General features: G+C 54.3%; 1 protein-coding gene across 6 annotated transcripts in view; it reads left to right on the top strand.

The window, feature by feature from the left end:
* The first annotated feature begins 3,704 nt into the window (after positions 1-3,704).
* HIPK2 (homeodomain interacting protein kinase 2) overlaps positions 3,705-12,840 on the top strand; it is a 135,885-nt gene continuing 126,749 nt past the window's right edge. For 2 of the 6 annotated variants that reach the window (XM_035561491.2, XM_035561545.2), the window contains exon 1: positions 3,726-3,970. Coding sequence is in view for 5 of the 6 variants with exons in the window: in XM_035561545.2 (XP_035417438.1) it covers positions 3,952-3,970 (19 nt within the window). In the remaining variant the exon portion in view is untranslated. Of the gene's footprint in view, positions 3,971-12,840 lie in introns of all 6 variants that reach the window. The other 4 variants (XM_035561587.1, XM_035561555.2, XM_035561472.2 and 1 more) reach the window with 4 other exon arrangements.

The raw sequence follows: 12,840 nt of genomic DNA on the forward strand, positions 1-12,840 counted from the left end.
TCCCAGGCTCGCTCTCGGCCACTGCTGCCCGATGCTCACGGAGGACATAGCTGGTGGTGCCGCTGCCCCGGAGGTGCACAGCGTTCCCTGACGGGGCTGTGCTGCTTACGAGCAGGCTGCGTGCTTGCCTGCTGACCACGAGTGTGTTTATGGCAGGCGAATGGAGAAGTGAAAAATCGTGTGATGACACATTGAAATGTGCTTCTCCAGCACCAGCTCGCCATCCTCTCCTGGGGGAAGGGGCTAAAGAGAAGAAATACTCTGCTGGGGTGGGAAAACCTCCGTGGATTCAAAATTTTAGCATTGTGCCCTGTTGGTCGCATGCATTCACAGAGCAGACAATGTCTCTCTCCCATGCCAGTAAGACAGCCTCTGCATGGTCTGACCCAGGTTGGGTGCAGATGACCAATGCAAACGTCCTTATGTGGTTGCTCAGCCTGGGGGAGAACAGAAAGCAGGTGGTAGAGCTGGGCCACCTCCTGAATATATCACTATCTGTGCACAGCAATGGCAAACGGCAGCAAGGGATTGCACCCCCAGCTCCAAACCACAAGCCTCAAGTCTCCCCCAGAAGGAGGCTCTCACAGGGAGGCCCCTGGGTGAGCTGAGGAGGAAGGCTGTGCCCAGGAGGGTGAAGGCATGCTCCTTCTGCATGCCCACACGCTGCGAGCTTCCTCCCTGCACCGGCCTTCAGCAGCCGGTCTGGGCCGAGGTCAGGACCTGTTGGGGCTGGTTTTATTTACCCACATGTGCCACGACCTCACTCGGCATTTTAACGCACATAGAGAATGGCCTTAGTCAGTGAAAATATCTCAGTTGGCTTTCTTATCGTTACCAGCAGGTAAGCATCTATAATTTTTGTGGCATTACTGAACCTGAAGGCAAATGGGAATTGCTGTCCTAGGCCAGCCACATTGCCCATCAAGTTCAGCACTTTGCCCTAAAAGAGGCAGAATAACCTGTGCTATGGAGCCAGGCAGCTTTAGCAGCTGTGTAGGTACATCACACACAGGTTTAAACATGGCTGCTCCAGCATCCCCCTCCATGCTCCACCAGCCAGCCACAGTTGCCATTTCCATGCCCAGGCAACACAAAGTGAGTCCCGAGAAGCCCTCTGCCAACCCCTTCCTCTTTTGTTCTGCTGGGGTGTGGATTTGTTTTATGTTTTAAGCTCTGGTGTCACGCTAGCTTTGATGGAAGTGCAGTTTAACGCAGGCCCAATGGCTACAGGATAGCTCAGGGTAAAACAGATAGGGCAGAGAGAAGAAACCATCAGTGCACCTTCATGCAGCGGAGACCACTGCCTCCATTTTACAGCTGAGGAAAGCAAGGTTGATGTGGCAAACCTGAAGCCATGCTGCAGCAAAATGCAATGACGAGGAAGGAAGCCAGGCACTTTATTCTCTTACTCCTCTACTGTGTTTTTGTCCTCTGCTGTTCTCTGATACTTTTCTGCCTCTCCTTCATGGCTCTGAAACGGAGCTCCACAGCTGCTGCTCTGATCAAGGGCAAGGAGACAGGCCGGGATCACAAGCATCAGTGGCCTCGAAAAATAGAAAATATCCTCAATCACAGGAGAAGAGAGAGGCGCAGAATTACAATGACCAGAAACGTGTTTTGGGAACATGTGAGGTTATTGGCTTTGTGACGTGAGCCAAACACTGAGGGTCTGCACAGCTTGAGAAAAGAGGGGCAAGAAGCAAGCTCAAGGACTGCACTGCTGCCTTTGGCACCACTCACCCTCCAGCTTTGGCCTGGACTTTCCACCGGTCCAGCTGGAGAAATCTCCGTTTCTTCCCCAGGTTTGGTGGTGTCTAGTCTGGGGATCACTCTCAAAATGAAGCACAGATGAGACTGCAACAGGTTTTGCTCCCTCTGCTGTACACAGTCCTCCAGTGCTGCCCCAGCTGCCTCCAACACCTCCACCTGCCCTGTTGGCTGCTCCCCAGCCCCAATGTGGTCAGCACGCATCCTCACCTTCGTGTCGTAAACATAATGCAAACAGGAGACAGCCCCCATGGTGGTTCAGGCATTTTTAAGAGGGGGAAAAATCATGCAAAATGCAGAGGATACCTCACACACAGTGGGGCCCACAGGAGCCGGGGGTCAAGACCTCCGCAGTGTGGGCACGGCCATCAGGCTCTGTAGGGTAATCAGCGCGGTTTGCCCCCCGGCCTGCATCTGTCTGCTGCTATCGGCATGCTCTGAGCGCCACAAGGCTGTCAGGACAGCTTGAACCTCACTGAAATCCCTCAATAAAAGTTACTGTGTACCTCCTCCTCCTCCTCAAGACATCCAAAGGCGGCAGCCGGGTGTCCAGCCCCGCTGTGACCCAGTGCTGCAGTAGGAGAGGTTTGGGCTGGCACCAGCAGCAGCGAGCGGCAGCGTTTTTAGGACTGGCCGTAACAGCAGGCATGAAGCGAGTTCGTCGTTCCCAGTCTGGTCCCAGACTGCTCACCAGTTAGGAGCTCCAGGCGGGCAGATCCAGACGCAGCTAATGCAGGATCGCAGCCCGAGGTTTTGTTTCCACCTTTGCCAGAGGCTTTGCCGCCGTGTGTCTTGCATGGGTCTCGGCTTCCTTGCTTGTGTCATGGTACCTGGTGACTTAACTTCCTTTGTAAAGCCACTTTTGGGAAAAAAAAAAAAAGGGTTCTGGATAACGTGGCTTTGCCTATAGCTTTACCATATGAATCGACAAAAACGATGCCGGTCGGGTTGGTGCTCTTACAGCAAGAGCTGAATGAGGGAGATGGATCCTTCAAAATAAAAATGGGGGGAGGGGTAGCAGTGGCTGTCAATCTCAATAAGTAAACACTTCTTTGATGTGGTTCTTTAAAAAAAGAAAAAAAACAATAACCCAAATCCTAAAAGCAACATCGTATGTTTATTTTAAATGCATCCGCTAAATATTTACACTGAAAGCAAGCTAAACGAAAAAAAAAAGGAAAAACTGGAACTTTTGTCAGTGAACCAGATTGTGAAATGCCTTGAGGGAATAGAAGATTTATTTGGGGAGAGGGGGAGAGGTAGGAATTTTCCATGCTATTGTAAAACATGAGCTCAAATTATATGATCCCCACAGCCAGTGAATTGCAAAGCTTCAATCAGCTGCCTTTTTTATTTTTTTTTCTCCCTTCCTCTCTTTTCTATAAAGAGGAGGGGGGGAAGACAGAAGTGTTTCACCAACTTCTGTTGACTGTTCCTTTTTTCTCCTGATTGAAATGTGTTGTTAAACAAGATCCCACATAATCTCAGCAGAGGGTTTCTCTCGCTCGCTCGCTCCCTCTCCTTCTGGGAAGCCGCGATCAGTGCCATCGGCGCTTGATTATTTGCAAACTCCCTTCGCTCGCTTTTTTTTTTTTTTTTTGCCCTTTTTTTTTTTTTTTTTTCCTCCTCTCCCTCTCCGTCTCCCCTCTCTCTCCCTCCGTCTCTCTCTCTCTCTCCCCCTTCCTCTCGCCCCCAGCGCAACTTTTGCAGGCGCCCCGGCACACGCAGCCATGCCGCGCTGAGAGCGGGGGCACCGCGCCAGCCCCCCTCCTTCCCTCCCTCCCTCTCCCTCTCTCCCTCCTCCCTCTCCCTCCCTCCTTCCCTCCCTCCCTCCCTCCCTCCCCAGCGCCGCCGTCCCGAGCCGGGGGGGCCCCGCCGCCCGCCGCCCCTGCCCGGCCCCGCGCCGCGCCTCGCCCCGGCCCCGGCCCGGCCCGGCCCGGCCCGGCGCCGCCGCCCCCCGCCCGCTCGCCCGCCCGCCCCGGCCGCGTCGGAGGGCCGGCAGCGGGGCTGGATGTGCCCGGCTCCCCCCGCGCTGAGGCGGGCGGCGATGCAGAAGGCAGGCGGCAGCTTCGCCTCCGCCGAGAGACACCCGCTCAAGATGGCAGATGTGTGTTGAGTTTGGGGGGCTGCGATCTCGCGTCGTTCGTGGCGGCGTTGCCATGAATAACAGGCGTCCTTGCACCGATGGCCCCCATGTACGAAGGTAAGCCCCCCCACCCCCAGCCCGGCACGGCTCGGCACGGCTCCCCTCGCCCTCCCCGCGGGACCGGGGGTCCCCCGCCGCCCGCAGCTCGCCGTGCCCCGGGGAGGCTGCCGCCGGGGCACCCCAGCCCTGCCCGGCGCCCCGCGGGGGGACCGCGGCGAGGACGGACGGGGGTCGCCGCCCGGTTGCCCCCCGCCCCGGGCACCCCCTTTACCCCCCGGTCCTGCGGTTCGGGGCTCTCGGGCCCCGGCGGGGGGCGGCGGGCGAAGTCCGTGCCGGTGCCGAGCAGAACAATGAGGTGGCCGGAGCTTGCCCTGCGCCTCGGCGCGGCTCTCGCTGCCGGCTCCTTTCGCCTGTCTGCACGGAGTTGCCCCCCCCCGGGGGAGCAGGGACCCCGGTGGCAGCGGGCAGGGGGCACGGGGCTGCCGGCAGCCTCCTGTCAGCTCCCCGGCTTGTGCCGGAGCCCTGCGGGGCGAAGCCCAAGTGCCCTAACTTAGTTCTTTGGGGCTCGGGGGGGGGGTGGGGGTGCACGTTTTGGGGTAAAAAAATAATAAATTAGGTGTGCGTCTATCAGCGTGCGTATGAACGGCTCGGTTTAAATCCCCTGGCGGTGCGTTTACGGGAGGGTGCCGGGGGAGCATTACATAAAGCGGGGGGAAGCCCACCCCGCCTTCCCTTCGCCCGGTGCCGGTGCTGGGGGGGCCGGCAGCGGGACTGGGGCTGCGCGGCGAGGCTCGGCAAAACTTAATCCGAGGGGAAAACCGACTCCGGGCTGCGGCGCCCGGGACGAGGGCGGTGTAAAGTTACCGCCCCGCCGGGTTATTCCTGGGCAGCCCCGCACGGCCGGGACCCCGCGGGAGACAAAGACGGAGCGTTTTCGGCAGCGGAGGGAGGCCGGCCGGCCCTCTCCTCCCCTCCCCTCCCCTCCCTTCCCTTCCTTCCCTTCCCTTCCTTCCCTCCCCGTCTGCCGGAGCCCGGCGCCGCCGGGGGGCGCGGAGGGGCCGCGGCGGCGGGGCCCAGCACAGCGGTGGCGGCGGCGGGCCGGTGCCGGCGGCGGGCCCGGGGTGCCGCTCGGTGCCGGCCCTCCGGCGGCGCCCTCTGCTGGCCGCGCCGCCCCCAGCGGCCCCGGGCTCCGGCAGCCCCCCGGAGCCCGGGCCGCCTCCAGCGGAAGGCCGCGGCCGCTGCGCCGCCGCCGGAGCCCACCTGCCCGGCCCCCGAGGCTGGTTAGGCCCGGCCTGCGGAGCTCCGGGCGCTGCCGTGCCCGTGGGCGACCCGGGGGGATCCGGCGGCCTTTCTCCCCTCAGCTCGGGGAGCGAGGCCTCGGTGGGTCCCGGGGAGGTGGTGGCGGTGGTGCTGCAGCGCGCGCTGGAAGTTTGGCGGTGCCCGGGAGCACCCGAACTTCTGCGGCAGCAGCCTGGTTGGGAGAGGAAACCAGGCGTGTGTGTATAGGGGGAAAAAATAACGCCCTGAAAAGCAACCTGTAAAAACAGATTCCCTGGAAACACTGTGGAAAAACCCCCAGGGTCCGCGGCCGGACTCTGCCCGCATGCCTCGAGCCTTGAAGTAGGTGGCTGCGCCAGTCCCCAGGAGCCAAAAAATAGCGTGAAGGTGGATAGGGATTGTGCTGTGTGTCTTGCGTTGCAGTGTGTTTGCGGGTTAAGTTGCGTCTGGATAGGATATAGGGAGGCGGAGGAGGGGTTAATGAATGTTACTCGCCTCCGAGTTGCCGTGAGAGGTCCTTAGAAATCCCTGAAATATCGCAGCGCATCGATAAAAACTTATCGCAGGGGATGCAATTTCCTCCTTGGAAGGAGATGAGGACTGCGGTCCTCCCTCAGGAGCGTAACGTGTGTGTAGCAGCTTGGTCTGTGGCCCTCCTCTGGAGCATCGGCGACATTTAGGCCGCTGAGGAGAGCGCGAGAGGAGAGCCGAGCGGCTGGCTCAGCGCTGCGGCGGGCAGCTGCTGTGTTCCTGCGGGCGCTGCGAGGGATGGAGGGATCTCTTGTGGCACATATGCACGCCCACCGCCACCGCAAGGAAGGCAGGGGTACGTGAAACAATGTATCTGCCGTGCAGGCTTCGGAACATAGGCTCTTTTACCGAAAAGGTGACCCAGGAGGAAATGTGACACCTCGGAGGCCTTATAAAATGGTTCCAGTGGAACTTTAGGTGAGTGATAACACAGAGCACACGCACAGCATCCCCAGCGATTCTTGGTGTTTAGGCGAGCTTTGTGCCTGCATGTACCTCGCAGCTGGCTTAAATACCAGTTCTGGGAAGTAGAACGGTGCCTCACCTGATATTAATAGGCGAGGCATGATGAATAAATAAATATCTGGTGTTAAATCCTCCTTCCTCCTCCGTGCTAGGAGAATTTTACCATCCTTTTTAAGGAATTTAGAGGTTTTGCTGTCGTGTTCTTCCCTACCGTTTTTTCTCATTCCATCTTTTCCAAGTGTTGCAGAGCTGAGCGGTAAAATGAAGGACATAAAAACCTTCCAAGTAAAATAAAACAGAAATAACACTGCTGCGCAGTACTTGACCTGGATTTTAGTTTTAGTTGTGAGCTGTACAGGGAAATGTACTGGGCTGGAAAGCAGGCCTCATCAGGTGTAATTCTGCACGGCCTGAGGTCGGGCAGGTGAAGCACGGCCGGCCTGCTGAGCGCTGGAAACGAAGCTTGGTCAGGGGCGGCTGTGCTGGCCTCAGAGGGAGCGAACGGCCTGAGATGGGTGAGAATCTGGTTCTTCGGACCCTCCTCTAAGCCATGTTGCCCTTGCTGTGCAGAATCATCCTCAGTGCACTTGATGTGCGCGGTTTCCTCCTGTGCAGAGGACAGATCCAGGGCCTGCGGACCAACTGAGACCCTGTTGTAAGAGGGCTTGCCACCAGGCACCACCAGAGAATGGCCTCTGAGCAGCTGTCTGCCCTAGGTGGATGTCTCCAGCAATTTCCTGGATGGCTCCTACCTGGCATCCTTCGGAATTGGGTCTTTAGGAGGTGGTTATGTGCCTTAACCTTTATTTTACGATTACTTCTGTTTTGGTTTTGTTCCTTTTTGCTTTGCTTCTTATTCCTGACAACTTTGTTGCAACTTGCAGCGTATTTTTAGCAGCAGCGTCGGTAGCTTTATATGTGGGTGGCTTATGGAATTAATATCTGTAATATTTGTAAATTGCACCTCGCCACTGGTGCCACTGCTGGAGCTACGTGCTGGCGGGGAGCTGCCTGTGCTCGGCTCCGTGCTGGATCGTGCGCGTGGGTTTTGGAGGCCTGAAGCTCTGATCCCGGCTGTGTCACAGCTCAGGTCCTGCTCAGCGCCAGGGCTCTCTCCCAGGGCTGCAGGAACAGGCAAGCCCTGCTCGTTTTCGAGGGGGTCATCAGATCTCGTTAAAGCGCGCAGAGCTTTCCCAGCGGGGAAGCGGCTCCAGTGACACTGAGGAAAGGTCCTTACCCCAAAGTTTGTGCACTGCGATGATAAGTAGGAGGCGCTTCCTGTTTATGAAGCCATAACCATAACTTCAGCTAAATCAATGCTGGGACCAAAAGCCTAAGTTTTTATTAGCTCAGGATATGGCTATCGCCAAGATAACAGGAAGCCCCCTCCAGTTATAATTATTGTTCTTATCATGCTGCAGCATCTAGCGATTAAATGTTTTTTAGGAGTGATGGGTGAAAAATGCCGTTTTATTTTTGGAAGCGGAAACAGCACTGCCGCGACCAGGGGCAAGCAGACGAACAGCGCGCCAGGACAAAGAGAGGAGTTCGCAGTTACCAGCCACAGCCCTCGGACCCGGAGCAGCACGAGCTCCTATGTGGCTGTAGCAGGTGTGGAAACCCAGTTGCTGGACACCTCAGCTGGTCTGCAGGGGGCGAAGCCCTTCCCTCACCGCTTGTGGGAGCGAGCCCCCATGTGAAAAATCCAGCTGGCTGCTAGGACAAGGCCTGAGGGTTTGTGAGAGTCGTTTTCCCATTTACCAAGTGGTTGCTATTTACTGCCCACTTGGATGTGGTGCTTTGAAAGCTCGAGATGAGCAGACTGGATAAGAGCTGGCAGGGGAGCAGGTACTCCGCTGATGGGGGACAGCCTGGAGCACTCCTTGGTGCTTGTCACGGTTTTGAACTCCTGGCACCCACTGGAAGTTAAACCGTTTACTCAGAGGCAAGTAATGCACTTAGGTGGCTAATGGAATAAGCCTAAGTTTTGGGCACATCCCAGCGATGGCATGTGGATGTTTGTTCAGGAGGAAGGTTCTGGGAAGCCAAATCACGGAAGGGTTGGTGACTTTGGAGCGGAGGCCAATCCTTGTCCCAGCTGTGGTCCTCACCAAGTGGGCCCCAGGCGGTGGTGTTAGAGCAGTCCTGCCAGGCAGCAAGGTCAGAGGCACGTTCAGATGTGGTCTGCTCGGGCTGGGCTGAGACACCAGTGCGAGGCAGATTAGACCAGTTCTCTTAGGCACGGGTGTCGAGGCAGCTGGGATAGAGCGTACCTTTGGGTGGGACAGCTGAGAAAGGGAGTTTGGCAAAGGCACTTGGTGTGTCCCCATCCCTGTATCCATAGAGGACAAGATGGATGAGAGGTGAGGCTGGGTATTTTTGTAAGTTCCACCCTTTTCCTCTCTGATCCCAATTTAAAAAGATATTTTAAGGCCTGTGCCTAAATTTAAGCTCACAGGCGGTGCGGCTGACTTCATTAGAATTGTTTATGTCTTTAAAGCTGGCCACATGCTTAAGTACCTTTCTGACTCACGGCCTCTATAGCTTAATCAGTCCATTTATAAAAATGAGGCTGTTTCCTCACCCTTACTAGGAAATCTCTGCCCTCTGAATGTGAAATATTGTTTATATGTTTTCTTCTGACTTTTGGAAGGTTAGCTAGTGGAAAACAAGAAGCAAGAATTAAACACTGTTTGGAGAATGGGTTTTCTCATCAGCTATTTACATACCCTAATGTGGACCTAGGTATTTAAAGTGAGGCCTTCTGTTTTGAAACTATTCCCCCCAGCAGTACAGAGTTCAGCTTTTGTTTTGAAAACAAGCCCAGGTGATAATTTCGCTCCAGATAGGGCATTTAGCAATTTGTCTATTTGTGGTGTGGGGAGAGCAGAGGCACGGTACCGCTTCCACCTGCTTACAATGCGCAGGCAGCGAGTGCACCTGAATCCTCTTTCGTCTGGCCACAACAAGAGCTGAGATCCTTCCTCTGGAAAGCACAAGGGCATGTATTTTGGGAGCGCTCTCAGATTCACATAGCCTTCTGAGTAAGGTAATTTCTACAGCAGAAATCGCTCCTCTGAGACTTGCAGTCTTATAAGACTTCCAGGGCAAATGAGAGGAGGAGCAGGCCCAGTCCTCCTAGGCCAGCAAGGGCATTGCCACATCACAAAATTCCATGGAGAGTCCAGGGTCAGGGCTAAAAGAATTAAAAAGCCATGCCATTAGAATTTATTTATCTAATGGAAGTAATAATAATCCGTAATACTGTGTGTTTATACAGAGCTGCGTATGTTCAAAGTAGTGTATAAAGAGTGGCTGTCTAATCAAGCCACTGACAGCATGCCGAAGAATGGAGTCTTTTACTTATTCACAGTGGGGGCACAAAACAGCCAGCAGGAGACAGGCGTCCTCAGATGCCAGCCCCTGATGCTGCCCCTGGGCTGGGGCCTGACGGCAGCGCAGCACGGACCAGTGGCAGTGCCAGCGATGCCGTGGCCGTGCATTTAGCGGTGTCTCGGTCGTGTTCTGGAGCAAGAAGGGGTTCCGTGCTGGGTGAGGGATGGTGTAATTCACTCCTTTTTCTCCAGCAGTTCCCGCTGAATGGGATGTTGGTTGGATAAGCAGAAGCTCGCTCTTCGTTCATGCCTCGTGCCTGGTCCTGCTCACCTTCCAGTGCCCGTACTGACATCTGTCTCTGGAAGGATGAAGTGAGAACAATCACTTAGAGTTCCTACCATGACAAGTGGGAAAGGTCACCCCACGAGGCAGTGATATTTGCCAGAGGTACTTGGGAAGCTCAGAAGGGCAGCCGTGTTCCCTGTTCGTTGTAACCTTTAAACCTGAAAGGCATCAGCAAGACCTGGAACGAGAGTCTTACACAGAGCTAACCTGCAGGCTAACGTCTCCTTCAGTTCTGAAGGCTGACAGGTTTATCTTACTCTGTGAGCTATGCTGAAATGCCAGAGAAACTTAGCTCTCAGCAAAATCATAGAGATCGTAGGAAGTGGGCACAGCAAAGGTTTCAAGAGGTTCTTCCCCCTCCGTCAAAACAGTATGTGCTGTACCAAGCGTGTGCTTGTCCAGCTTGTTCCATAACACCTTTGTCTAGCATATTGCCCATGTATGGAGGGTTCACAGCCTGCCCGGCCGATCCCTGCCCTTAGCTATCTTTGTCAATGTAAAGATTTTACCTCCTCTGTAACTTGGCTGCGCTTTGTTTGCTGTGATTCCTTGTTCTGTTGACAGCGGATGTGGAAAGTTCTTCCTTTTTCTTTGTCACGTCTCTCATTGGTCTTGTCTTCCCTAGGCTAAATCCTTTCTCAAACCCATCCTTCAGCTCTTTGGCTGTGTCTTGTTTGCTGCTGCTCTGGCCGTTCTTCTTGTTCCCTGCGTTCCCTTCAGCTAGCCCACGCCTCCTGAATGGCGCTGTTAGAGCACAGTGCTTTACCCGGGGTCTTACACTGGCCACGTAGAGCAGAAATATCCCTCCTTGTGCCTTACAGACAGTGCTCCTGTTTGGTCTGCCTTGTGCACCGCAGCATCGTTCGCCTGTGTTTAGCTTGTGATGTGCCGTGGCTCCCGGCTCGTGCCCAGAAGTCCGATGCCCCGTGAGCTGTTTTCCATCCCGTGTGCGTGGAGCTAGCCTCTCCTACCTAAGCATACGGTTCTTTTATTTGTCCTGTCTGAATTCCATCCTGCACCTTCCCGTTTGTCAGGACTGTTTGGAGTTCTAATCTAATTCCACTGACTTTGCAGCCCCTTCCTGCTCGGTGCCACCTGCCAATTTTAAAAAAGCACAGTCTCTGTTTATTCACCAAGCTTTGTTTTCCACTCTGCAGTGTCCCAAATACAAAGCGCAGAAAAAGAGAAGTTAGTTCATAAAAAAGCCTTGCCCCCCAAATATAGAAGAAATGGAAAAAAAAAATCACAAAACACTTGGCATTTTTTCACACCTCCTGTTCTTTGGTGCTTTTAAAGTATTAACAAGAACAGTTGTATTTGCTGTTATAGCACCAGTGCCAAAGAAAAGCAGGACCTTATTGCACATGATGTTGACATGAAGTGACAGATAGTTCCCATCCTAAAGAATTTACTTCTTTATTTTATTTTTTTTTTGTAGCTGCAGACACAGGATAGTGGATAATGCAAACAGGATGGATTCTGTGGAGATAGGAAATCACAAAGTATGGATTTGCCTAAACGTCTCTAATGGGGGCTCGTTCAGGGAAGGGAAGGGTGAGCTGAAGGGAGAGAGGAAGGAAGGAAGTAGGTCAGGGACAAGACAGAAGAGGATGAGAGAGACAGGTGGGGAAGAAAGATGATGGCAAATGACTGTAACGGGAGAGGGAGAAGATCCCTGCAAAGTTTAAGGTCTGAGGCTGTCACAGCCAAGGCCGTGAGGAACAGAAAGTTCAGTGAATTGCTGAAGGTTCCTGCTTGGGCTGTTTTTGCAGCTGCTCTTACTGACTTCAGTCTCTCCCACTTCTTTTCCCTGCAGTTGTCTCTAGCATCTTTGGAAGGGAAGGCAGGCGAGGATGGGAGGTACTGCCTATATCCTAACACTTATAGGCAGGAAGGAGAGTCTGTGTAGGGATTCCCCTGCTGGAGCTGAGGCTGGAGGCAAAAATGATGCTGTAGCATTCCCAGAAGATCTCTGATCCTGCTCTCCATGCTGGGGAAATCCTGATCTGGCAGAGGTTAGCTGAAATACCAGTACTTTTCATTGATCTGAGATTCCTGTGGTTTCCTCCCTCTCTGCCGCTGCCCTTTCCATGATGACAGCAGCTATGCAGGAAGAATTTGATCTCGCCGTCCTCACTCCTCCCCGGCAGACCCTGCGTGCTGGGTGCTCCTGCAGTCGGGCGCCTGCACACGATAGCTTTAAGGGCGTGCGTGGCTGTCATCCTCTGTCCCTGTGTCTGTCCTCTCGTGGTCAGCCCAGGTGACTGGAACGGCTGCAAACACGGAGGGCAGCTGCCAGCGGTGAACCTCTATCACACCGGCATCGTGCCCTACTCGTGTGTGTGTGTGTGGCCCTGAGGCTGGGTGTGCTTTGAGTGTGTGGGTCCACGTACTGTTCTCTCCAGTAGCAGGCCAGGTATTTCAGGATGTTTGGCAGTGAGTCCGTAAGATTATGGGTTTTCTCCTGGGCGAAGAGAGCAAGAAAAGCTATTTCTTGCTTATAGCTGGGCGTTAGGGCGTTTATTTGCTACTGGATGCGATCCAGTGGATTCAGCGTGTCTCTGTTTATTTTTGCTTAAAGACGTGACTTTTTTTCCTAGTCAAAGGTCGTAAAGGTACACGGGCTGGCAGGTAGCCAGCGAGCTCCCTATCTGTCAGCTGCATTGGTGGGGTGTTAGGCTAATGCTTCTGGAGGGAATTTTACAGCAGATGACGGACTGGGATGATGGAGACTTGGACTCTGGGAGCAAGGCTCAGAAAACATCCAGTCCCAGAAAACTTGCAGAACATTTCAGAGAAAGTTTAGTTTTTCAGGAAGCTCCCATAGCTTTCCCAGAATATCTTTACTTTGTAGGCAAAATTGGTAAGTGTTCTTTATTTTTAAAACACGGTTTATATTCTGCTCTTGTCTGCAGCAGCGCCAGCGCCGTCGATGTATTTATCTCTTTCCTTTTAACACTTGCTGTTCCTGG

This window comes from Cygnus atratus, chromosome 1 (genome assembly GCF_013377495.2).
Source record: "Cygnus atratus isolate AKBS03 ecotype Queensland, Australia chromosome 1, CAtr_DNAZoo_HiC_assembly, whole genome shotgun sequence".
Taxonomy (NCBI): Eukaryota; Metazoa; Chordata; class Aves; order Anseriformes; family Anatidae; genus Cygnus; species Cygnus atratus.